This window comes from Lepidochelys kempii, chromosome 1 (genome assembly GCF_965140265.1).
Source record: "Lepidochelys kempii isolate rLepKem1 chromosome 1, rLepKem1.hap2, whole genome shotgun sequence".
Taxonomy (NCBI): Eukaryota; Metazoa; Chordata; order Testudines; family Cheloniidae; genus Lepidochelys; species Lepidochelys kempii.
In genome coordinates this window covers 262,243,530-262,270,256 of record NC_133256.1, presented here as the reverse complement: position 1 = coordinate 262,270,256, position 26,727 = coordinate 262,243,530, and the positions used below count along the sequence as shown (strand labels likewise).

At 45.4% G+C, this 26,727-nt stretch overlaps 1 protein-coding gene across 1 annotated transcript in view; it reads right to left on the bottom strand.

Moving 5' to 3' along the window:
• GRIN2B (glutamate ionotropic receptor NMDA type subunit 2B) overlaps positions 1 to 26,727 on the bottom strand; it is a 276,730-nt gene that overhangs the window by 206,242 nt on the left and 43,761 nt on the right. Inside the window, exon 2 of the mRNA XM_073327319.1 lies at positions 18,405 to 18,833. Within this exon, the coding sequence (XP_073183420.1) occupies positions 18,405 to 18,815 (411 nt within the window). The 5' untranslated portion in view covers positions 18,816 to 18,833. The remainder of the gene's footprint in view (positions 1 to 18,404; positions 18,834 to 26,727) is intronic.

The following is a 26,727-nucleotide window of genomic DNA, read 5'->3' as shown; positions in this document are numbered from 1 at the left end:
CAAAACTGGACACAGTACTCCAGATGAGGCCTCACCAATGTCGAATAGAGGGGAACGATCACGTCCCTCGATCTGCTCGCTATGCCCCTACTTATACATCCCAAAATGCCATTGGCCTTCTTGGCAACAAGGGCACACTGCTGACTCATATCCAGCTTCTCGTCCACTGTCACCCCTAGGTCCTTTTCTGCAGAACTGCTGCCTAGCCATTCGGTCCCTAGTCTGTAGCTGTGCATTGGGTTCTTCCGTCCTAAGTGCAGGACCCTGCACTTATCCTTATTGAACCTCATCAGATTCCTTTTGGCCCAATCTTCCAATTGGTCTAGGTCCTTCTGTATCCTATCCCTCCCCTCCAGCGTATCTACCACTCCTCCCAGTTTAGTATCATCCGCAAATTTGCTGAGAGTGCAATCCACACCATCCTCCAGATCATTTATGAAGATATTGAATAAAACCGGCCCCAGGACCGACCCTTGGGGCACTCCACTTGATACCGGCTGCCAACTAGACATGGAGCCATTGATCACTACCCGTTGAGCCCGACAATTTAGCCAGCTTTCTACCCACCTTATAGTGCATAGTAGTGTAATGCCCCATAGCACAGTTGACGGCCAGGCACTCTTTCCCAATGGTGGAGTATCAGGTCTCTTGTGCTGCAGCTTCTTGATTAAATATAGTATTGGCTGTTCCACCCCCTGTAGTTTTTGCAACAGCACTGCTCCTAATCCATCTGTGGAGGCTTCAGTATGTAATTTAAATAAGAACGAGACGTCCAGGTGTTGATCAAGGATATCCTTTATTTTGCTAAAGGCCTTGTTATATTCAGTTGTCCGTTGGCCTGGTTGGTGTGCATCGACCTTCACAACGTGCTGCAACTGTCACACAGTGGGGCACAAACCTTTGGTAGCTGCTGGCTAGACCCAGGAAAGCCACATCTGTTTCTTGGTGGCAGGAACCGAGATCTTCCTTGGGGCCTCTGTTTTATCTTGCAGGGGTTAAACCCAGCCATTCCCTACCAGATGCCGAGTCTGGCCCTTTCAGTAATTGCAACACAGAGGCCACATGTACCTGATGTAACTGACAAGCTGTACTAAAAATACCTCCACTGTAACTACCAAATAGGCTGCTACAAACTGGGTATGGTGGCACAGGACTTGGTCCATAAACCTCTGGAATGTGGCTGCAGCCCCATGCTGTCCAACGGGCATGGTCTCAATTGACAAAGCCCAAGATATGTGGCAAATGCTGTCTTTTTTTTTTTTTTGGAATCTGAGGCCAGAGGTATTTGCCAGTACCCTTTTGTTAAATCAAGTGTGGTTATGTATTTAGCCTTCCCAAGGCAGTTGAGGAGTTTGTCAAAACATAGCATCAGGTAGGCATCAGACTGTGATACTGAATTAAACCTCGAGAAGTCCATGCAAAAAAAATGGTGTGGTCCAGTCGGGTTTGGGAACCAGAACCACCAGGCTATTCTTGGACTCCTCAGTGACACCAAGGTCTAACAGGGCCTGTACCTCCTGTTCCATGGTTTTGCAGAGCTACTCAGGAATATAATAAGTCACATGCTCCTGCTTTGCCTCTGGGCTGGTTTGGATTCAGCATTCCATAAGACGTGTACACTCTGGCTGGGTGGAGAACTGTGTGTCATAGTAGGTCAATAATTTCCTGTCTTGCCAACGTAAGTGAGGAGGAAGAATTTCTGCTATTGGCACATCTTCAGCACTTCTTGGCTCTTGTATCTGGTGGCCCAGATCCCAAGAAGATCCCCGGGATCTATGAACAAGCTTTCTTTAGCCCACCAGGATTTTAACATATTTAGGTGGAAGTTCTGGTGTTGCTTCTTTTTGCCCAGACAGAGAATTTCATAATAAACTTTTCCAATTCACTGGACAACCTTATAGGGCCCTTGCCATTTGACCAGAAGCTTGCTCTCCAAGCTGGAAAGGAGCAGCGGCACACAGTCCCCCTGACTGAAAAATATTCTCCTGAGTCCTTTTATTATAGTGTTGGGCTTGGATTTACTGAGCCCACAGGAGATTCTCCTTCACAAACTGTCCTAATCATTTGAGATACTCATGCACCTCCAGGACTTGCTGTAACATGTTTTGAGAATATAGTGGCTGCTCTTCCCAGACCTCTTTAATGAGGTCCAGGATCCTCAAGGCTGTCAGCAATATAACCGTTCAAATGGCAAGAAGCCTGTTGAGGTCTGAGATACCTCTCATATGGCAAACAGGAGATAGAGAAGTAGCTGATACCAATCCTTGGGAGGGCGCGGTCATCATAAAATTTATTCAGCTTTTACTTAAGAGTCTGGTTAAACCCTTCTACCAGGCCTTTGGCCTGGGGATGGGGAACTGAAGTGCAGAGGGGGTCTAACCTTAACAGCTGGCATTCTTCTTGCATTAGGCAGGGGATGAAGTTACTCCCTTGATCTGTGAGGACTTTGGTAGACAAGCCTACTCAGGCAAAAAGCAGGATTAACACCCTGCCTATGGTCTTGGCAGTTATGGAGCAGAAGGAACTGTCTCCGAGAAATGGATTGCATAATCCACTACTACCAAGATATACTGGTGCCGCCTTGCAGTTTGTTCTAATGCCCTCACTATGTCCATCCCTACCCACTCAAAGAGGATGCTTATGAGCAGTAAGGGGCCCGAGGGAGCCTGCAGATCTCCCTTAGGTGCTACTTTTTGGCATTCTGGGCAGGTTGCACAAAAGTTTGCCACCTTCTTGTAGACCCCTGGCCAAAAGAATCTGGCAAGCACCCTTTCTAGGATTTCATCTCTGCCCAGGTGACCAGCGAAGGGGATGAAGCATGCTAGTCATAATACTTCCTTTTGAATGCTTTGGGGCACCAGGAGCTAGTGACCTATCTCATCAAAAGTAAATCATTCTGTCATTCAAAGGAGAAAATTGGGAAGCGTGAGCATCCTACACAACGCTTCCATTAACCACCATGAGCCGAGTATACACTTCTCTAAGGGTGTCATCTCTTCATTGTTCCTGAACCAAAGCAAATGTCCTAGACAGTACCATTTGGTCAACATCGAAAAGAGTTGTCCCGAGGTGATTCTGGTGATTCTGATCACTCTCCCATTGAGCTGCCAGCTGGCTCATCAGCTGCCAAAGCAGTTTGCAACCAGGACTTCCTGGCTAATTATTGCTGTTTCTGAGTCTTCTTGGGTCATGATGGGCCATCAGAAAGGTCAGATATAGCAGTTGGAAAGATGTCAGACGATAGGACCAGAACAGCATCTGGGGGTCTCCACGTGAGGCGGTGGAAGGAGGAGTGTTGCCAGTCCCTTTCAATGATCACTTCTCATGACAAGCTGGGGGTTATACCCACTCAAAGTATTCTGGCTGGTTCCCTATATTCAAATGCACCCAAACCATGGGTTGGGAATGAATGTTTCCATGGACAGAGGTCACATGCACCAGCTCATTTTCTTGCCACCCTTCCAGATCCAGTAGGGTCTCCCAGACCAAGGACTGGGAGCACCTGGAGTCTATTAGTCCAGTCACCATTCAGTCCCTGAGTACTACTAGAGTTACAAGTGCCTGGCAACAGCTTTCATCTGTTTGGCCAGAGACACCCCACCATTCTACAAAGACCTACTCCATAAGGGAGCAAGTGCAGCTGACATGCCCCGGCTTCCCACTGCAGAAACAAATGATTGGCTGACTAGCGGAGGCTCCATGGCTTGCCCCCAGGTGAGCCTCTGTGTACTTCCCACTGATGGTTCTTGAAGTGGGGTTGTGGGGCATCTTCTGGGTTCCACTGGGAGTCCACAGCCCTCTGGCCCTTTTCTGGTACCCCAGGTTGACTCCTCAGGAAGTTGAGGCCAACCTTCACCAGACCTGGGCCGTTCACTCTGGCCAGACCAAACCTGCTTCCATAAAGTCCCCAGTGAGTTGGACGGCAACTCTCAGTGTGCTGGGATTGTATCTGCATACCCAGGTTTGGATGGTAGTTGGCAAGGTACCACCGACTCCAGAATCTTGGCCGGAGAGCAGCATGCCAACTGGAGTTAGCAGATGGCCCAGTCCTTTAGCCACTAAGGGTATGTCTATGCTTACCAGGGATTGACGCTACAGTGATCAATGCACCGGGGGTCGAAGACCTGCTAAATCGACTGCCGATCACCCTCCCGTTGACTTGGTACTCCACCGGAATGAGAAGCATAAGGTAAGTTGACTGGAGAGTTTCTCACATTGAGCCAGTGCGGAGTAGACAGTGCAGTAAGTCAACCTAAACTATGTCGATTGCAGCTCCGTTATTCATGTAACTGGAGTTGCATAACTTAGCTTGACTTACCCCCGTAGTGTAGACCAGGTCTGAGTGACAGCCCAGGGTTGTGCCCGCAGTGGGAGTGATTCTGTGGAATCAGTGCTGGTGCATCTCAGGCAATGCTCTTAGTTGGTCTAGAACAGCAGCTTTCAGGGTATCATAATCCTCACAGCTTCATCATCTTGGGCCCAGTAGGCCTCCTGGGCTTCCCCGGGCAGAAAGGGGCCTAGTTTAGGGTGACCAGATGTCCCGATTTTATAGGGACAGTCCCAATTTGGGGGGCTCTTTCTTGTATAGGCACCTATTACCCCCCACCCCCGTCCTGATTTTTTACACTTGCTGTCTGGTCACCCGAGGCTAGTTACACAGTCCATCCACATGGTCTTCTCCAGTTGAGAGAATGGACTACCCACTCAAATATAACAAGATATGCCTCAGTGTCATCAGCGGATTCCCAATTTGAAAAGGGCAATTCCAGTGAGCCATTCCAGTATCACCTTCTGAAACTGCCGCTCTAGTTAAAGGAGCACAGCCTCCTGCTGCCTTCCAGGAAAAGCCACTGGGTCTCTGCCTGGTCCTGCTGGTGCTGAGCTAGGATCTCCTCCATAGTTCCCCTTTATGGAAAAGGAGGAGTCAATCCCACTTCTGTTACCAAGCTATGACAGGTACTGCTGCTCTGCAACGCCTCCTTCAGGGCACGTGTGATATTGCATCTGGACGCCACCTTTCACAGAGGGAGGGAGGGTTGACTGACAACATTTACCCATAACCACCCGCGACAAATTTTTGGCCCCATCAGGCATTGGAAGCTCAGCCCAGAATTCCAATGGGCAGCGGGGACTGTGGGATAGCTACCCACAGTGCACCGCTTGGAATGTCAATGCTTGCCACGGTAGTGGGAACGCACACCCCTGAATTAATGTGCTTAGTGTGGACACATGCACTCGACTTTATATAATCTGTTCCCCAAAATCAACTTCTGTAAAATCAGAGTACTTTCGTAGTGTAGACATGGCCTTAGTCTGCAAAATGTGGCCACCCGTTTGGGGCAGGGTAGCTTATGCCATAAGCTTGGCATCAGTCTCTAAACAGTCAAGTGGCAAAACAGCAACTCAGGATTCAGCTGTCTGTCTTTAAACAAAAAAGAAAAAACCCTTCAAAATCCAAGTGCTTTAGTTGCAGTGCTTAGGGCAGGGCAGGGCAGGGCAGAGCAGGGCAGGGCAGGGCACGACCAGCCCTGGCCCTAAGGTGCTTCTCCTCACCCAGCCCTTCCCCTGAGCAAAAGGCTGCAAGCCTTCTTAACTGGCCTGCTGGTTCCTGATTGGTCAGTATTTCTAACTGGCCCATCTAGATGACAGTTTTGTTGGCTATGGGGTATGAGTGAATTTTTCTTGGGCGGAAGTGTCGGGGGCTGATCCCTCCAGCAAGGGACAGAGAAGGCCTAATAGAGCCTGTCACACCCTGCCTCATTCTGTGCACACAATGAGCAGCTATTCATTATTGTGTTTTCTCCTCATTGGTCAGTGTGTGGCCCTAGGCCTTAGTTCCTGCGCACTACTCAAACCCTGCTCTGCAGCATTATTATTTTCCTCGTTGTTTTTCTATGACGCTTTTCACAACAGACAGTTGGTCTGATGCTTAGGGCACTGGTCTGGAAGCTGGGAGACCTGGATGTGCTTCCCATGGGGCCTTGGGTAGGTCACGTGGCCTCTCTGTGCCTCAGTTCTCCACCTCTATAATGGGGATAAGAGCACTTCCTTACCTCAGTGGGGTGTTGTGAGGATAAACATACTAAAAATGATGTGACACTCAGTACTTAAGTACTTAAGACGATATTTGAGTGCTTCACAATCATTAATGATTTTTATCTTCACAACACACCTGTGAGAGGAGGAGTTACTGATATCCCCATTTTACAGATGAGACACTGAGGCACAAAGATTAAGGTCAAAAGTATCCACTCACTTTGGGTGCCCCGTTTGAGACACGCAGGACCGCATTTTTCAGTGAACTGCACATTATATAGCATTTCATATGTTCAAAGCAGAGCTCCCATTGACTTCAGCTGTAGCTGGGAGCACTCAGCACTTCTGAAAAACGGGCCCTAGGGTATCAAGCCAGGCACCCGGACAACATGGAACACACAATGAGTGACCATGTGTGAAAAGTCTGGTTTCAGTGACCTGCCCAGCAATACCCAGGAGCTCTGTGGCAGAGGCAGGGATAGAATCCCATTCTCCAGAGCAGCATTCACTTGCCTTAACCATGTGACCATCCTTTCTCTTCCCACAGCCCCCTGCCTCTTTCACTACACACCTTCCAACTTCTCCGACAAATGAGGAAAGGATCCTACAAACAACAGCCTCCTTTACTAGACAACCCTGATTCTCCCCCAGAACAACTCCATCCACCTGGTGCACTGAATGAGGCAGGGGTCCTGTGGAAAAAATGGTATGTCATCATGCAATGAAAGTCTGTCTCATCATGCATATGCATAAGGGGAGCAAATTAAGGTTGCTCGAGTCAACCTTACCTCTGGCATTTCCCAACTTCTGAGTGCGTGACTTTGCAACTTTAATAACATTCTTTTAGTATCATTTGTTGTGGGTAGTTTCCTAATTTTTTTAAAAAGCAAACTGAACAAACAGAAGTTCCATCCTGTGGCAATAGAGTGACCCCCACATGGGCCATCAGCAGTGTTGGAACTTCTAGATCCAGAGTCAAACCTTTGCCATTTCAGCTAATGCGGGAACTGATAGACAACGACAACCTACTCTATGTGGACTGGCACTGGAGGGGGATGAAACACTTGGCCAGTGGGTTACGTAGATATTTGCTGACAGCGGAGGAATGGTGAGACTCGAGAATCCTGGGTTCCATTCCAGGTTCTGGTGGCGAGTATGTTATAGTGGGCACAGACTCTGCTGCCCATATCCCCAAGCATGACCCCTTTGTCCCATCCCCTCCAACCTGCCCCAGTCCTATCTCTTCTCTACCCTGCCTCCTCATCCCAGTCCCATTCTTCTCACCTAGCCACTCCTCAGACTTCTCATCCCAATCCCTAGGTCTCACTCCCCAAGGCTCAAGCCCCCGGGACCCTTGCCCACCCATTCCCAGCTCTTTCCATCCTGCCTCCTTGCCCAGCCAGTCCCAGTTCCCCCACACCCAGCTCTTCATCTGTTGTGTGTGCGTGTGCGCGTCTCTTTCTCTTCCCCACTCCCCACACATTCTCCTTTCCCACTGATTCCCAGCCCCAATCTCTTTACCCAGGCTTCTCATCCAATCTCAGTGTCCATCCTCCCCAGCCCCAGCATCTTTACCCAGCCCAGACCAGTTGTCCCCCTGTACCCTGGCACCCCATCAATCTCCCCTCCCCGCTCACCAGTTCTCAGCCCCCATCTTCCTGCCTGGCCAGTCCTAGTCTCTCCCCCAACTCCTCATCTGATCTCAGTCTCCCAACCACCACCTACTTGCCTCCCAGTTCCCCAGCCTATTTCCCTCCCTGAATCCTAGGCCCTAGCTTCTTGCCCAGACAATCCCAATCTCCCAAGCCATATTCCCAGTCCCCGTTTCTCTCCTCCCCCAACTAGCCATCAATCCTAGTTCCTGCTTTGGACTTCCTGGAAGTTGGGGTAGCTGGGGCTGCACCTTCCCTGAGCAGAATTCAGATCATGCCCATCCTATGAGTGCAGAAAACTCCCACCCTCCTGGGGTCGGTAATAGTAGGAGCTTTAGCCTTGGTGCTGTTATCACAGTCTGTCATGGCCGGTTGTCTCCTCGTGACTGGGAAGATGAAGAGGGGTTTCATTTTTAGGGACACCATCCCCATTCCCAGGGACTCTTCTGCTGGTGCAGGGGGGTCAAGTACCAGGGACGACACTGACAAAGTCATCTATCTTGGCTTTAAACAGAGTTTAAACAGTCACAGGAAACCGCATGTGCTTCGGCAAATAGGCCTTGCCACCTCCTGCAAGAAGTCCATTCTTGCTTATGGATGCAAAAACATCCTTGCACTGAAACAAAGTCCAGAATCTATCAAACCAGTACTGTACCTGTATTACTATATGGGTCAGAAACCTAGAGCCTCTTACAGGGCAGACCTGGAGCAGTTAGAAGCATTCCATAGGCACTGTCAGCACCACATCCTGAGCATAAAGTGGTTTGACTTTGTGTGAAATGTCAATTTTGCAGAGATCTGGCCTTCCTTCGCTCACTCATTATATTCAAAAGCAGCACTGTATGCTCTTTGGCCAGGTGGCCCGGATGGACAAAAACACCCTTGCACACCGTGCTCTCAAGCGCTCCATCAATGTGTGAAGGGGTGCATGCCCTCACCCTAGCTGGTGCCATCCACAGTGCCACTCCAGAGATTTGTGGATTTGCAGGATTGAGGCAGATCTGGGAACTTCACTACACTACATCAACCGCGGTCACTCTGGCTGGCACAATGGTCGTCAGTAGACTGCATGTTTGATCACAATGCTGATGGGCGATGACCAGGAGAGGTCCTGGAAGACTGGAGAAAGGCTAATGTAGTGCCCATCTTTAAAAGGGGGGGGAAGGAGGAGTCGGGGATCTATCGACCGGTCAGCTTGACTTCGATACCTGGGAAGCTACTAGAGTAATGTACAAAACATTCAATTTGCAAATACCTGGACACGGAAGATGTGAGCACTAGCAGCCAGCATGGATTTACCAAGAACAAATTGTGCCAACCAGCTTGATTTCCTTCTTTGACAGGGTAACTGATTTTCTGGATGGGGGAATGCAGTGGACATAATATACCTGGACGTCAGCAAGGCTTTTGACACAGTCCCACATGGCATTCTGATAAGTGAGCTGGAGAAATGTGGGCTTGGCAGAACTACCATTAAATGGATACATAATTGGTTAAACAACCACAAACAAAGAGTAACTATTAATGGAATGATGTCGGATTGGAGGAAGATCTCAAGTGGGGTTCCACAGGGATCTGTTCTGGGTCCAGTATTGTTTAATATCTTTATTAATGACCTGGATGTAGGAGTAAAGAGCATCCTGATCATGTCTGCAGATGACACAAAGATGGGGGATTGCCAATACTTTGGAGGATAGAGCTAAAATTCAGAGGGATCTTGATACATTGGAGAACTGAGCTATACACAACAAAATGAAATTCAAAGACCAATGTAAGGTGCTACACTTAGGGAAGAAAAACCAAACATACAGATACAGAATGGGGGGAAACTGGCCTGGCAGCAGCACTGCTCAGAAGAATGTGGGAGTTGTAGTGGATCACAACCTCAACATGAATCAGCAATGCGATGCTGTTGCAAAAAAAGCAAATGCAATTTTAGATTGCATTAACAGAGGCATAGTATGCAAGCCACAGGAGGTGATAGTACCACTCTCCTCGGCACTGGTTAGGCCTCAGATGGAGTATTGTGTCCAATTTTGGTCAACAATGTAAAGAAAGGATGTAGAGAAACTGCAAAGGATCCAGAGGCGAGTAACAAAGATTATCCAAGGGATGGAATGCAAGCCGTATGAGCAAAGACTGAATGAACTGGGTATGTTTAGTTTGGAAAAGAGGAGATTAAGAGACATGATAGCAGTCTTCAAATACTTGAAAGGCTGTCATAAAAAAAGATGGAGAAAAGTTGTTCTCCCTTGCCAGAGAGGGCAGGACAAGAGGCAATGCGTTCAAACTACAGCATCGCAGATTTAGATTAAATCTCAGGGAAAACTTCCTAACTTTAAGAACAGTAGCACAATGGAACAGATGGCCTAGGGAGGTTGTGGAAGTTCCTTCACTGGAGATTTTCAGACAGTCATTTGTTTTGGATGGCTAAGAAACAACAAATCCTGCATCTTGGCAGGGCATCAGACTAGATAACCCTTGTGGTCCCTTCTAAACCTATGATTCTATGACCAGCCCCTCCTATAATAATCTTTTGTGCACACCAGAGATATTCAACTACCCACTATTAGAGGCTACAGCTTCTTCTCGTGAATTTTAGAATTTTATATAAAGCATCACATTGACTGCAACTAGAATAATTCATTAATCAATACATAGCAGTTAGAGCTTTGCCTTTGTAGATCCCAAAGCAATTTTAAAAAGTACCATTATCTCCATTTTGTGAATGGAGAAACAGCAGTAGAGACTTACCCAATGTCATATAGCAAGCCATTTATAGAGTATAACTCTGGTGTCTGGACTCTCAGACCTGTGCCCTATGCACTGGCCACAATGTCCCCTGGGATGAATATGACTGGTTTTACAATGCCTTCCTTTTCTCTCCTGACTTTACATTCTCCACCCAACTCCGCTGCCCTTATTTCTTCCCTCCTGCTTTCTTCTGGAACTTTATGTTTCTAATTAGCATAAGGAACCTTGCAGATACCTTGCACTGCAGCACCAAGAGGAAAATAATCATTTCAGGGTTTGTTTGTTTTTATTGTCTCACAGGTTGTATTTTAATGAAACTTGTTTTCTTTGATCATGTGAGGTTCAGGAGAAGGACCCCCCCCCCCCTTTGTAGCTCTCCCTCCCCCACTTGTGTCTCTCTGGCCTGCTCTTCTCTCTCAGCTTGTTCATTTTTTCTTCACACTCATCCTAGCTAAGGCAGGATTTTTCCCTTGCAGTGCATTTTCCAGAGTTTTATCAACTCCAAATCTGAAATAGTTTAAGTGATGGGGTTTCCATCTTTCCCTGAGGAGATTACTCCACATCTAATAGAGATTGCCATTTGGAAAATTCTCTTGATATTCTGTTTAATGATCCCGTTGCTCAATTTCTTCCCATTGCTCCTAGTTACACCGCGTTTAGACCAACCTAAACTGTTTCTCTCTCTCCTTGGTATATATCTAGGCACAACACATTAGTTACATTTACCTGTAGTCATTATTTAGTCAAGCTACAATATACATATTTAGCTCTTTTAATCTATCCTCATGTATCAATTCCTTAAGGCCCTTAAAAGAGTTATATACTACAATCTTATCTCTTCCTGTACCCTCTGTTTTTTCAGGCTGTGTGTATTTAATTCCCTTAACTTCCCTCATAGTCCTTTCCCTCTAAATGTGGTTAATGAAGCAAAGAAAAGGCAAACAGAATAAGAGATTCCCTGGAAAGAGTTGTTTCTCTATGTCCCCTGGTTACTGAGGAATGACATGAGGATCTAAGGCAGCAGCACTGGTCAATTTCACACTCCAGGTTTTCAATTTCATTTTGAGGCCTGTTTGGGGCAGGGAGAAATTTGAGTGTAATTAATTCAAATTTTGTGAGACAAGTATCTGCTCTGGGTTATAATAAAGGTCTTGCGTGCTCCAGAACCAAGAAACTAATCTTCTCATCTGGCTGGGGATGGCACAAATTGATTTAATACTTCTGGGGGGTTTTATGAGTAATAGCAACTATTACAATAAAAATAGTTTTTCATTGTTAATTACTAGAGCTGGTCAGAAAAACTTTGATGGAACAATTTTCCATCAGAGAACATAGTTCCAGCATAACTGAAACACTTTGCAAAATCATGTCAATTACACTGAAATTTCATTGGGGGGGTGGGGGAGAGGAAAGTAGTTCTGAGAATGTTGAAACATGCCATTTCAATATTTTCTGAATGAAATGGTTTGATTTTTCCTTTCAAAATGATTTTTCCTTTCTTTTCTTTTTTATTTTGTATTATATTATTTATAATATTATATTGGAATTAAGTGTGTTAGCATCAGGAAAAGCAAACAACAAAACAGTGTGCAAGAAACTATATATGTCACACACACACACACACCACTCACACAAAATGGACAAAATGCAGAGAAATCCAGTAAAAATAAATATTACATACAAAATTGAAATTAATGCAATATTAATTATGTGAATTTGAACAAAAGCAGTCAGGTAATACAAAAGTTAAGGTTCCAACAGAATAATTAATTCTGCCATGTTACATTTAGTGTTTATCATATATGCAGGAGTGCAAGTAGGGCAGTACCCTCCAGTACACAGTACTGGCAAGAGATTTTTAGCAGGTACAAAAAGAAAAGGAGTACTTGTGGCACCTTAGAGACTAACCAATTTATTTGAGCATGAGCTTTCGTGAGCTACAGCTCACTTCATCGGATGCATACCATGAAAACTGCAGTAGACATTATATACACACAGAGACCATGAAACAATATGCCCTCCCACCCCACTGTCCTGCTGGTAATAGCTTATCTAAAGTGATCATCAAGTTGGGCCATTTCCAGCACAAATCCAGGTTTTCTCACCCTCCGCCCCCCCACATACAAACTCACTCTCCTGCTGGTAATAGCCCATCCAAAGTGACCACTCTCTTCACAATGTGTATGATAATCAAGGTGGGTCATTTCCAGCACAAATCCAGGTTCTCTCACTCCCTCACCCCCCTCCAAAAAACCACACACACAAACTCACTCTCCTACTGGTAATAGCTCATCCAAAGTGACCACTCTCCCTACAATGTGCATGGTAATCAAGGTGGGTCATTTCCAGCACAGATCCAGGCTTTCTCACCCCCCCCCCCCGGGAACATACTCATGTGTATGTGTGTATGTTCCCAGGGGCGGGGGGGTGAGAAAGCCTGGATCTGTGCTGGAAATGACCCACCTGGGTGAGAAAGCCTGGATCTGTGCTGGAAATGACCCACCTTGATTACCATGCACATTGTAGGGAGAGTGGTCACTTTGGATGAGCTATTACCAGCAGGAGAGTGAGTTTGTGTGTGTATGGGGGTGGGGGGGTAAGAAAACCTGGATTTATGCTGGAAATGGCCCACCTTGATTATCATGCACATTGTAGGGAGAGTGGTCACTTTGGATAAGCTATTACCAGCAGGAGATTGAGTTTGTGTGTGTGGTTTTTGGAGGGGGGTGAGGGGGTGAGAGAACCTGGATTTGTGCAGGAAATGGCCCAACTTGATGATTACTTTAGATAAGCTATTACCAGCAGGACAGTGGGGTGGGAGGGGGTATTGTTTCATGGTCTCTGTGTGTATATAATGTCTACTGCAGTTTCCACGGTATGCATCCGATGAAGTGAGCTGTAGCTCACAAAAGCTCATGCTCAAATAAATTGGTTAGTCTCTAAGGTGCCACAAGTACTCCTTTTCTTTTTGCAAAGACAGACTAACATGGCTGTTACTCTGAAACCTTAGCAGGTACAGAGTACCGGAAAGACTTGGGGCTAGCCACCCCCCACCCCCACCCCCAGGGCCGGGAGGGGCATTCATTCTTTAAATGGCTTTAACAGCACAATACATATGCTAACAAATTTAAACAAAGACTTTGTTTAAGTTTGTTAGCATATGTATGGTGCTCTTTGCTCAGGAGTCCTCAAGAGGGGAGGGGTGGGAGGATGGAAGGTGTTTAAATAGTGTTTCTGATTCTGTTTCTCCCCATTGGTCTGAATTATCCATGACATCCATACTGCATCACATCAAGTCCAAATCATTAGAGGAATGCCTCTGCTTGCACTGACCAGAGGATGTTTGGATTCTGATGTCAGCCCAGTTCTGCAGCCTGACGGGAATCAGGTGTTGTCCCCAGCATACATAGAATTCTTCCTTTTGCAGCCAAACTAGACTAATATGCATTTTGTTAACTGGAATTGGAGCAGCAAAATAAAGAAAACAAATGCCTCATTTTCCATCTTTGTGGGTGAGAGAACTATAAGTGAAGATTATAATGCTGGACACTGACAGCCTTAAACCAGCTGCCTCAGGAATCTGCCAAGAACTTTGCTGAAAATAAGTTCCTCATCTTAGCAACGGAGCTAAGACTTATCACACATCTATCCGCCTTTATTCGAAAGAAGCTCCTTCTGATCTGACAGCTCAGGCATTGTCAATTTCATCCAGAACAATTTACAAACTTGGAACCTAATCCTGTAAACCGTTAATCATTTGATCAATCCCATTGAAGACAATGGGACTATTTGCATGAGTATAGACCACTTTTGTGAACTGGTAAGAGTCTCAGGAGTCTGTTCTGTTCATATAAATGAAGTTGAATCTCTCATTGAAATGCAATGTTTGGGTACAATACCATAAAGCAGTTTAGGATACAGTTCTCCTTAAAAATTTTTTTTTAATAAGTCATACATATGTTGAAATGGCTCCTCACCCAACTCCCATATTAAGAGACCGAATACTACATATTTGAGGGAAAATGACTAGTTAAGCATGTTGATGTTTGTATATACAAAGGGGGGTGTCGGAGGGGATGGGGAAAGCATGGGGGCCCCGAATTGGGGGCGGGGAGGAGTCACATGGAGGGTCACGTGCGGAGGTCACGTGCCCCCCTTTGTGTCCGTCCCATGAGTGCAGTACCAGCAAGAAATGATTTCTACTTGCACCACTGCATATACGTATCAGTCTAACCTGTAATAGATACAGGTATAGATATGCACAATGTAGCAGAGCCACTCTTATGTTTGGAAACTTATTTTTTTATTTCCTGCCTTTTTGGGTTCAAATTTTCCAATTTAATGTTGCACTAACATAGGTTTTTGTACTTGGACACAGATTTGCTCTCCGAGAGGCGACACAGCAGGGGGGCATGCAGGTTTACCCCAGCAGCCGGCCTGAGCGGGAAGTGGAAGGGATGGGGACATAGCTTCTTCTGGCCGCGCTGGGACACTGCCTGGTGCAACACAACAGCTGCCTGGGAGAGCGCCTGCTGCAGCAGCAGGGGGGCTGCCTACTGCCCAGGATCAACTTCAGGGGACAGCAGCCAAGTGAGCCAGAGTCCCCGCCTCTGGCATGCTCAGCCCCTGTCCCCAGAAGCCGAGCCTGAGCAGGGACAGGGCTGCCTCCCCCCACCCGCAGCCAGGCTCTCTCCCAGGAAGGTGGCTACTCTGCACAGAGCAGTGACTGGAACTGGCTCCATCCCGTTCCCTGCCTGGGCCTGGCTGCCAGGGACAGAAGCCAAACATGCCAGAGGGGAGCCGGTGCAGCAGGAGGACAGAGCCTGCCTCCATGCCCCCCCACCACACACACACAGGTAATGTGGGGCCGGGAGAGTGTGGGAGCCCCAAGCTGGGGATGGAATGGGGAGGAGACATGTGGGGAGGTCACGTGTCCTCCCCTTTAGCTTGTACTCCCCCCGCAGTATGGGGAGGCACCAGTTGTCTAGTCTCGATTGAAGTGAATCAAAAGTTAACAGGCACAGCATGCAACAGGGTTAGATTTGGCCAAGTGTTTTTTAAAAAAATAGAATCTTGCCTGTCACACTAAGGAATTGCACAACTCTGTTTTGTGCAGTTCCATAGGTTTTGATCCGTACCACTCCACAGATAGATATGAAACCAAGCACAGGATTATGGAGTTGAAATAAGGGTCTGAAGCTGCAAAATGGTGAACAACCTCAGCCAGAACTGACTCTTGTCAAAGATAAGGATGCTCAGCACTTCACAGGTAGTACACAGCACCTTGCAGGATCAAACCATAATTATACAACTCATTTCCAGTACTGAGACTAAAAACCGACCCGTATTTATTGAGGCTGTGTGGAAATGGATCATTAAGCACTTACCAGTATAACTTCATTATTGTAAACAAATATAACAGATATTTCATATATAACATATTTTATTCAATTTGCCAAATAAATATTATCCATTAGCCACATGAGAAGTCAGAAGCTTTAATGGTCAGCCATTTTAAATAGTGTGTAAAGAAAATGTTTATACAATTTTTCTAAAACTGGAATCTCTTTATTTGATTTGCTTACCCTGTTCAAAAGCTGCACATGGAAAGCTTGGTAAAAGCGATTTTTATATTCACTGGGCCCCATCTTCATGCCCCCTCATGGTCCTACCAGAATTTCCCATAGAAGTCAATGGGCAACATACAATAATAGGACTAATGTTACTCTGCCAAGGAAAGACCTATGGAAGGGTAAAAGCTCTTCAAACAACTCCGTGGTCCAAATTCTGCTCTAAGTTACACCAGTGTAAATCTGATCTGATTGCACCACGACCAGTGGAGTTACTCTGGATTTCTACTGGTATAATCTTAAATTGGAATTTGCCCCTTCAAGTTTAAACTCACAATTTTTCAATGCTTTGGGCCTGGTGGTGTCATTTGTACTTATGCAAAGTGACTGTATAATACCACCCTTCCACTCTGTTAATGTTTTACACCCGTTCTGCACAGGTGTAGATGACTTCACGAGGTGCAAGGCAGTGGATAATCAAGGCCACAGAATTGTTGCCTGAGTTACATAGAGCTGGGCAAAAAGGGGGGGGGGGGGATTATTTGAGAGTCATTTATTCAGCGATTATTTTGTATTAACTCAGTTACTTCCTGAATATCACTTATCCATTTTTTCATAGAATATCAGGGTTGGAAGGGACCTCAGGAGGTCATCTAGTCCAACCTCCTGCTCAAAACAGGGCCAATCTCCAATTTTGCCCCAGATCCCTAAATGGCCCCCTCAAGGACTGAATTCACAACCCTGGGTTTAGCAGGCCAATGCTCAAACCACTGAGCTATCCCTATTTCTAAAGCTGATTAAAGATTGAGAAATATATTTGTGATTAATTTAGTCCCAAAAATGAAAAAAAAATGGAAAAAAATTATTCACAACAAAAAATTCAGCCCACCCAAATTCCACAGTCTAATAGAACTCACTCCAAGGAAATGTTTCCTTACTATCCAATTTAAGTCCCACCCCCCCACCACATTCAATTACATCAAATTATGTCTTGCTGTCTCTCAGATCCCCTGAAAGGTGACCTGCAAAGGAATAAAATGGCTTGTACTCTTGTTTGCTTTGTGATGTATAAAAGAAGACCAGAAAAGATTTTGCCAAAGAAGAGTTGTTGGCCCAGATTCTTCCCTGCACCCAAGATGTAGGCCCAGCTACATTGACTTTATACCAGGTAGAAGATCGCTCAAGCTGGGGGAATTCTCAGCTGAGCAGAACAGGCTGGTGAGAGCAGAGTCAAACCTGAGGCAGGGAATAGCAGAGGAGTTTGTAGTCAAGTTGCAGGATGGGGTCAATATCAAGGATCGGAGCCCAAGTCAGGTTTCAGGATCCAAGTCAGGAGGCAAGATCCAAATCAGCCAAGGTCAAAACCAGGAGTTCCAGAACAGGAGTGGTTGTGGAAGCCACAGGAGACCCATACTATTGCCTGGACCATTCCTAGAATGCCTCTTGGGTGGATAAGGGGCAGGGAGTCAATCAGGAGCCATGATTCTGCCATCTGTCAGACCCCATGAGGTGGGACTTCCCCTGGTCTGTTGCCAGAGCAGATCATGAGTGGCAGCATGGAGGTGTCCCCTACCTAGCAACTCTACAGGGACAAGTTTGAGACCTGCCTTGCAGTTCAAAGGAAATCAGGCCTGCTGTTTTTTCACATTCAAAATTCAGGACTTGTCTGCACTGGTATACTATGGTGACTGAAGAATTAGCGAAATTATGACAATACAATACAAGAGAATGAAAGATGCACAGTTGAAATTAGAAAGGGTTGTTAGCCAAACTGGTTGGGTTTTTGGATGTTTTTTTTTGTATGGGGGAGAGGGGTTGGTTTTGTGTTTTGACACTTTGGTTAACACCTATTTAACCCAATAACTAATTTAATATGTGAGAGTTCACAGTAAACATCCTGAGACCCCCAAGTGATTCTCCAGCTAAACCAGTGAAGGCAAAAAGTAAAAAATACAGTGGTTATAAATGGTCACAAAACATCATAAAAAAGAATAAAATATTTAAATCCTTTGCAGATCCCTTTTAGCAACTCCCTTCTCTCCTTGATCTTTGTATGCTTCATATAATTCCTGAAGAATGAGCTGAAGAAGAGCTATGTGGGGTTCAAGAGCTTGTCTCTTTCACCAACAGAAGTTGCTCCAAATAACAAATATTATCTCACCCAGCTTGTCTCTCTCATATAATTCTACACAGTTCGCATCTTTTCTATAGATGTAATTCAGCCACACTATACACACCTAGCTTTTTTTTAATCTCTCCTTGAAAGTGACTCTCTCCAAGCACATAATCATTTGGCCAAGTGAGATTCCATCTGCAGACCACTGGCTATGTTATTTCTCAGGATACCAAACCCCACTTTCCTGATCTATAATGGAAGAAAGCCAATGTCTACCTTGTCTGCCATGATCATGGAGGAGCCTCCGTGGATGCCAAGGATGGGCGTGAGAGTCTGGGCAGAAATGAAGTCCAGGATCTGAGCAATGGCTTCCTGGTCTGTGTCATCAGCAAACACCACACCTTGAACCTTCCGGTCTGACATGAGGTCGCAGATGCGGGTGATGATGCTCTTGGGATCTGTCTCATTCATGGCCACCAGTTCCACTCGGGGCACCACTGAGAGGTGGTGGAAGTCATCTTTCTCGTGGGCGTCCTTGATGGCCACTTCGTCTGAGGTCCCCACCAGGATGACAGCAACGCCGATACTGGGGTGGCTCTTCTGGGCACGGGCCCCACCACCCGTCGTTGCTAGGACTGCCAGCACCAGCCAAAACTTTGGAGAATAACACTCCGCCCTGGGCCTCATCTTCAGCTCTTACACTCCCTGAGAAGAAAAGAGAGAGAGAGAGAGAGAGAGAGAGAAAAGGAAGAGATTAAATGAGAAGTCAGTATAGCACTCAGCCTCTAATGTATGTCATTGGTGCATCTAGTCCATTAAACCAGTCTTTCTCATTGGGGCTACACAGAGGTCTTCCAGGGGGTACCATCAACTCATCTAGATATTTGCCTAATTTTACAACAGGCTACACAAAAAGCACTAGCAAAGTCAGTATAAACTAAAATTTCATACAGACAATAACGTGTTTATACTGCTTTGTATACTATACACTGAAATGTAAGTACAAAATTTATATTCCAATTGATTTATTTTATAATTATATGGTAAAAAATGAGAAAGTCAGCAATTTTTCAGTAATAGTGTGCTGTGACACTTTTGTATTTTTTATCTGGTTTTGTAAGCAACTAGTTTTTAAATGAGGTGAAACTTGGGGTACACAAGACAAATCAGACTCCTGAAAGGGGTACAGTAGTCTGGAAAGGTTGACAAGCATTGCATTAGATCACCTCCTGTTGGATCAAACCGTTGGTCCATCTTGTCTGATATCCACTCCCTGAGCCTGATCCAAAGCCCAATCAACAGGAGTCTCTCCGTTAACTTCAGATGGTTTTGAATCAGGCCATCTGAGAGCAACCTTTACTTGACAATTAAGAGGAGGGGAGGAAGTGGCGGGGAGGGAATTGGATGGCTTAAGGGACTGGCCAGAAAATACAAAGCACATTATCTCTAAGCCTGCATTTCATCTCAGGCCCAAGTCAACAGTGATTGAAAGTTGTTATCCTCTAATTGACGTCCAGTTACCTACATGAAATGAGCTGGAGATGTCAGTCCTATGTCTCAATGTGTGTCCCCAGCACAAAAGCAATTATCACATAGTTGGCACCAGTTTGCCCACATTTAGGTACTATAAGCAAAGAGTCAACGCCTACTTAGGTCATGGATTCAGAACTCCTTTCTCAGCTCTCAGTATAATCCTTCCAGGTCAAGGCTGGGATGTATTGGCAGGGGCTGCCATGGCCCATAATCCACTTACCTTGGGGATAAATACAGGACTTCAATCTGTGACACTGTCATTTGGGCCCCTTTCACCAATGCTAAATTCACTTATTTAAAAAAAAGGGGTTGAAGTGGGGCCAAATGTTGATAGTGCGCATGGCCAATTACAGATTGTTATAGTATGGGGGAGATTTTCCTTTCTACACCAGATGGTGACCCTCTTTGCTCTGAAGCACAAGAATAAATAAATCTCATACATTTTAATTTCTAGTGTATCCACAGATGTTACTATGATTCATAACCTGCAAATGTCTATTCTTTTTTTAAAAACCATGGAAGTTAGAAATGGAAGAGTCCTATTCCGTCATCAGTCTATCCCTATGCAGGACCGTTCCCTACAGTATAGTTTATAGGTTTTATCCAGTCTCTTTGTAATAATCCTTAGCATTTATTTACCACTTTACAAACCTTAACTAATTAATCCTCCCAGCACCTCTCTAAGGTAAATAGTATTATCATCACTTTACAGATCTGCAAACCACCACAGAGAGCTTTGTTCCAGACTAGCCTGTGGCCATAGAGGAAGTCAGGAGCAGCCAGAATTAGAATACAGGAGTTCCTGGTTCTCCGTTCCACGCTCAGACCAAACACCCACATCACTTTCTCAAGCAGTTGTATGTATTTCAGGTTATGGAAGACTGTTCTTCAACCCTATCAAGCTCATTAAGCTATTCACCTCAAGATTCCATTCTGCAATGGTTAAACAAACATGGCGTACACCAGGATGTCTTCTAAACTGCACCAGCTGCTCTCTTGCCCTGGTATTGTGAGAGAGCGTAAATAGGAGGATCCAACTGGACCTGTCTATACCATTCATTATTTTGCTTACCTCTATCAAAATCTCCTCCCCTCGCCAGTTACACAGATAGATATGCATAACAGCTGTAATGAGACTGGTAGGACCTTAGAGAACAACCCGCCCTCCTTTATATGTTCTGTTGTCCTAAACAGAGCCAGAGGCTAACAGGACAATATTGCTTGCATGGTCACCTAAAGGCCAGTTTTCTGCCCTGATATGGAGGAGACCTAAGTTCAGTTTCCTGGTCTCTCTTGCCCAGGGCAGGCGGAGAGCACACACACTGCATTAATATTACTAAATTAATAAACAGATAACAAATATTCACAGAGGGAACCAAATCCACTTAGAGGCTGAACAGACCAGGGGGAGGGATAGCTCAGTGGTTTGAGCATTGGCCTGCTCAAACCCAGGGTTGTGAGTTCAATCCTTGAGTGGGGCTATTTAGGGATCTGGGGCAAAAATTGGGGCTTGGCCCTGCTTTGAGCAGGGGGTTGGACTAGCTGACCTCCTGTGCATATGAAACATCGATCAGCTCCAGCCTTTTTACTGGATTCTCCTTCTGAGAACAAGCTCACAAGAAGGAGTGAGACACTTCAAGAGTTCAGCAAAATGAATAGCTAACTTCATTCCAGCAGGACTGTTATCCTCCAATTACAAGTTGCTAAATTAGATTCCTTCACAGTGAAACCTGGTCCTCACAACTGCAATGCTTTATTAACTTTAATGCACTCTATTCTCGCTCACTCGCCTTAATGTTATATTTGTTCTCTTTAAAATACGTCTCCTGTGATTTCTCTACTTATTTTCACACATTATAATGCACTTGGTTATGCAATGGCTAGTTGTGATGCCCAGAGAATATAATCTGGTTTTACAGCACACCCCTTTCATACTGATTATTTTGAAATGCTTTACAAAGCACTGAGATGGAGACTAGCAATGCAGGAGGTAGGCAGACAAACATGGCAGCTGTTCTGTATTTGCACTCAGACTTGTTTTCTTGAAGGAGGAAATGTTGGGCAACACACCACAGTTACCTTCATTTTTCTTCCCATCAAAGCCATGGAATCTTTAATTTCTTCCTGGATCGGATGGGCAGAAAGGAACTCAGCAATTTACAGGTTACTCCAGAGAGGTTTTAGGACTGATAATCCCACAAGCCTCAAAATGGACAAGAAAGCCAGGAATCCCTGCTCTTTCAATGGGATAAGTCATTTGCTTCTTTCCCTAGTAGAGAAATTAAGAAATTAGACCCTACAATCACAATTATGTACTTCATCACAGTTTCTGAAATGTATTATCCACCCCACCCCACCCCCGCAAGGCCTGCATAGCCGGGTTCGTGGTGCTAAGCTTTGCGGGTCAGTGACTGCAAAAAGTGTTCCTAAACATTTGCTCAGATTCTAAGGCCTAGTCTACACTAGGAAATTAGGTCACTATAACTACATTGCTCAGGGGTGTGAAAAATCCACACCCCAAACAATGCAGTTAAACTGACCTAACCAGCAGTATAGACAGCACTACGTCAACAGAAGAATACTCATCTCAACCTAGCTACCACCTCTCGGGGAGGTGGATTACTTGTGCTGATGGGAGAAATCCTCCCATTGGCATAGATAGTGTCTTCATAACAAAAAGTTGTGTCACTGCAGCTTTTTAAGTGTAGACAAGCCCTAACACGATTGGTTTGCCTGGGTTTGTAACCTTTATTATCCACTTCTCGTGTGAATAGGTTTTATTTACACAAATGTTCAGGTAATGGCTGCTACTCCTGCTACCTCTGTTCACATATGACAAAGGGTATTTGCGCCAGAACAAGAATATTCCTTGTTCATTGTTTTTAAACAAAAAAAAATGAATAAAGTTTCAATCATCCAATCACGGAGCAGAAGCAAAGGGAGCAGTTTACAGAAACCCCCACTGGCTGAAAGTTGTTCATATAAACTATTCACTGAATATGTGCAAATAACAAATATCTGTGCAGAAATCAGGATAGGCTCACTAGCATAAAAAGGGCTACATTGGTTAAATAATTTATTCACAATTAATAATACCAGGTTTAGCATCCAAGGTGTTTATCTTCAGAGGTGGAGGTTAATGCAAAATATCATTGGTATATTGTATAAAAGTTCTTTAAAATGGCTTTTCTGTAAATTATGTGGCATATTCAGGATACACAAATGTGCTCTGTGTGGGGTTTGGACGTCGTTTAGGATGGCAAACATAATCCAGGTTTTGCCACTCCTGAGCAATGTAGCCATCCCAAGCTCAAGCTTGGCCAATAAAACATTTTAGAGAGAGAGAGAGAATATACCACAGTGTGGTGAGCTAAAATGGTTTTACAGCCTATAATCTGACTTCACCCACCATTAAAATGCAGCCACCCCTTTTCTTGAAATGTGCTATCTAGTCAGCATGGCAGAGCAATGTTACACAACAATTGTTAGGACAGGAAGGGAAGAACAACTTCTCTAGTTGAAACTGCAAAGGGAATTTAAGTAGGCAGAAAGTCATTACTCAGGTTGGAATTCAGCCAGGACACAAGAGCTAATACACTTAAAAATGCCATGGGATCTTCACTTTACACTGTTTTTTTATACAGATTACATCTGAGACAAATATTAATAGAAAATTATATGGAGGTGTGGACAAAGTACAGCTCAGTGATTGCAGATACTTCTATACAATATTTCGAAATACGTCAAGTACACAAAACAGCTTATCCTTCATCTAACAAATGTAACTATGAATAGGCTGTCATTAGAACAGTACACAAGGTAACTAGCTAATCTTGTAGGCTGGAAAACAGTTACCCAGATGGAACTGAGGACAGAGTGAGGCCTGCTAACTGGAATTCCGTTAGCCATTCTTGTTGGTAACGTAGGGGGAGCTATACAGTCCAGCTCATTTCCCCATAGCTGTGTCAGCTGCTGAGGCAGCAACAGGCAGAAGGGGAACTCCAATGAGCTCTACCCACCCCCCAGCCAGAGGCAGCAGCAGGAAGGGAAGTCCCAACATCCCCTTGCTTCATCCAGAGAGAGACACAGGAGGAAAAACCGTGGAGACCTCTCTCCGGGCTAGGAGGAAGATTCTTACTGGTGCAGGAAGCCTCCCCTGCTCTGCACACATAGCTGAGTGCACAGTGCTTGCTATCAGGATACCATCTTAGGGGGAACCTTGCTAGGAAATTAGTTCATTGCTGACTCAGGAAGAAGCACATCACCTATTCAACTGCCAACATCACTTCCTACAGCACCTCAGAAGTATTGCATCCAAATGCTTTCTAGGCCCTTCCCTGCTTAGCCTGTGAGATGGGGTGGGATCTGAGTTACCCAGGAAAGAATTTTCTGTAGTATCTGGCAGGTGAATCTTGCCCATATGCTCAGGGTTTAGCTGATCGCCATATTTGGGGTCAGGAAGGAATTTTCCTCCAGGGCAGATTGGAAGAGGCCCTGGAGGTTTTTCGCCTTCTACTGTAGCATGGGGCACGGATCACTTGCTGGAGGATTCTCTGCTCCTTGAAGTCTTTAAACCACGATTTGAGGACTTCAATAGCTCAGACATAAGTGAGAGGTTTTTCGCAGGAGTGGGTGGGTGAAATTCTATGGCCTACGTTGTGCAGGAGGTCAGACTAGATGATCATAATGGTCCCTTCTGACCTTAGTATCTATGAATCTATGATTGAGGTCACAGTCCCAGGTAGCATGTCTTCAAATTCCATATTCCTAATCATAACCCTAATTCCATTGCTAACCTCACTTCTGAATCAAATCTAGCCCTGACCCATCCCTAATCATAAGCCTGATTTTGGTGCTAACCATAACCTAATGCCCCACTACAGTGTTTTCCAAACTTGGGACGCCACTTGTTCAGGGAAAGCCCCTGGTGGGCCGGGCTGGTTTATTTACCTGCCGCGTCCGCAGGTTCAGCCGATCGCGGCTCCCACTGGCCGCGGTTCACCGCTGCAGGCCAATGGGGGCTGCGGGAAGTGGCGGCCAGTACGTCCCTCAGCCCGTGCCACTTCCTGCAGCCCCATTGGCCTACAGCGGTGAACCGCGGCCAGTGGGAGCCGCAATCAGCCGAACCTGCAGACACGGCAGGTAAACAAACCGGCCCGGCCTGCCAGGGGCTTTCCAAGCCAACAAGCGGCGTCCCAAGTTTGGGAAACACTGCCCTACTACAACACTAACTATAGTCACCCTCCTGAGCACTATGCTAAGCATAAACTTAACTCTAATATTAACCCTTTGCTAATCCTGAATATAACCTTAACTGAACCATGCTTAACTTCTTAACTTAGTCTGTACTATGGCAGACAATGAATACAAAGACAACACTCATGCTTCAGGGCATAAGCAGATCACCAGTGGGATCAGGAAGAAATTCACCTCACCACTGGTATAGTACAGTACAGTTAGATGCATTATAGGTGTTTACACCCGCCTCTGAAGTATCTGGCATTACATATAACAGGTGAGAGGATGCTGGATTAGCTGGGCCATTGGTTTGTTCAAATAGGGTAAAAGGTGGGATACCATACTAGACAAGCCACTGAGCTGTTTTGGAAAGGGAACTCCTATATTCTTACACCAAAGAAGAGTTTTATTTCTATGTTTACATGGTGGAGAAAAATACTTCAGTATATTTAATCTTTTACACTAGCTGTTCCCTAAATGAACTGTGAGAGTGGAGGAGAACTCTGGGAAGGAAGGGGTGGGACTAATGGGAGCCTTATCTCAACACACTAACTTGTCAGTTCTGAGAACTGAAGTTCAGATCTGGTTTAAGTCATATGTCATGTTAGGTGGCTTTAAGCAGACACCCAGGATTGAAATAGTAGGGGGATGCAAGTCAGGATTGTGATCCATTCGCAAAGTTGTGTGACAGTCCTGTGACCAAAGAATCCCTTAATACCAACTGACAATGGGGTTACAGGAATATCTTGATTCTGGTATGTACATTCTGGTTCAATAAAGAATGTCATGTGAGGACTTAAATGAAAGCCAGGGTAACACTTGTTACTAATATTGTTGTGAAATGTATGTAGAGATACAATGTAATACTCCTGGGGAGACTCTGCACATGCAGAATTCATGTCCCCTGCAGATTTTTTTTTCCCTGCAGAAAATACATTATGCTGGATGCAGTTACATCTTTTGCCCCCAAGGGGCTGGTTTGGCACCAGAAGAGAGGGCAGCCAGTTCAGGGGCTGGAGCAGCCAGCTGTGGATAGGGAGGGGGCAGAGACTGCATTCCTCACAGCACCCTACCCACAGGGCCAGGTGAGGAGGCAGAGGATGGTGGGGGGACAGAGCAGGGCACATAGGGCTGCTGGGGGGTCACACTGATGGGTTCGAAGGGCTAGTGGGGGGGCAGACTGGGATGGGGGCACAGGAGCTAGTGGGATGACAGCATTGAGCCAGGGGCTGAATGGGAGGGGAGTGCAGGCCACATGGGGACAGGGGCAGATGGGCCTGACTGAATGGGAGAGGCTAGAGGTCAGTCACGATCTGCATGGGGGAGGCTCCCCAACTCCCTAAAAATCCCTCCCCCCCAAAAAAACTGTTCCATACTTCTCCCACCCACACCCAACAAACGTCCTGGTTCACTCCCAGGCTCCTTCCCAGCTATTACGTTCCTCTCCCTCAGCTGCTCCATTACCCCTGACTCCCCCAAGCCTTTCCACTGCTTCTGAGGGGTGCAAGAAATACAGTTCTGTATTGTAATTTAAATGAATTATTACTCACAGTTCTGTGTTAATATGCCTAATAAGGAATCTATTTGTCAGAAACATTTCCTGAATCTTTTTTGTTATCTGTATTGTTACAGACATACTTGCTGAGAGGTATTTTGAAATAAATTACCAACATAATGGAAAATGGCAAGATTATATTGTGTTATTTTTGACAATAAAATATGCAGTATTTTGCAGAATTCTAAAATGTTGTGTAGCAAATATTTAATTTTTTGGTGCAAAATTTTTAATTTTTTGGCACAAAATTCCCCCAGAAGTAATGTAAGGAGT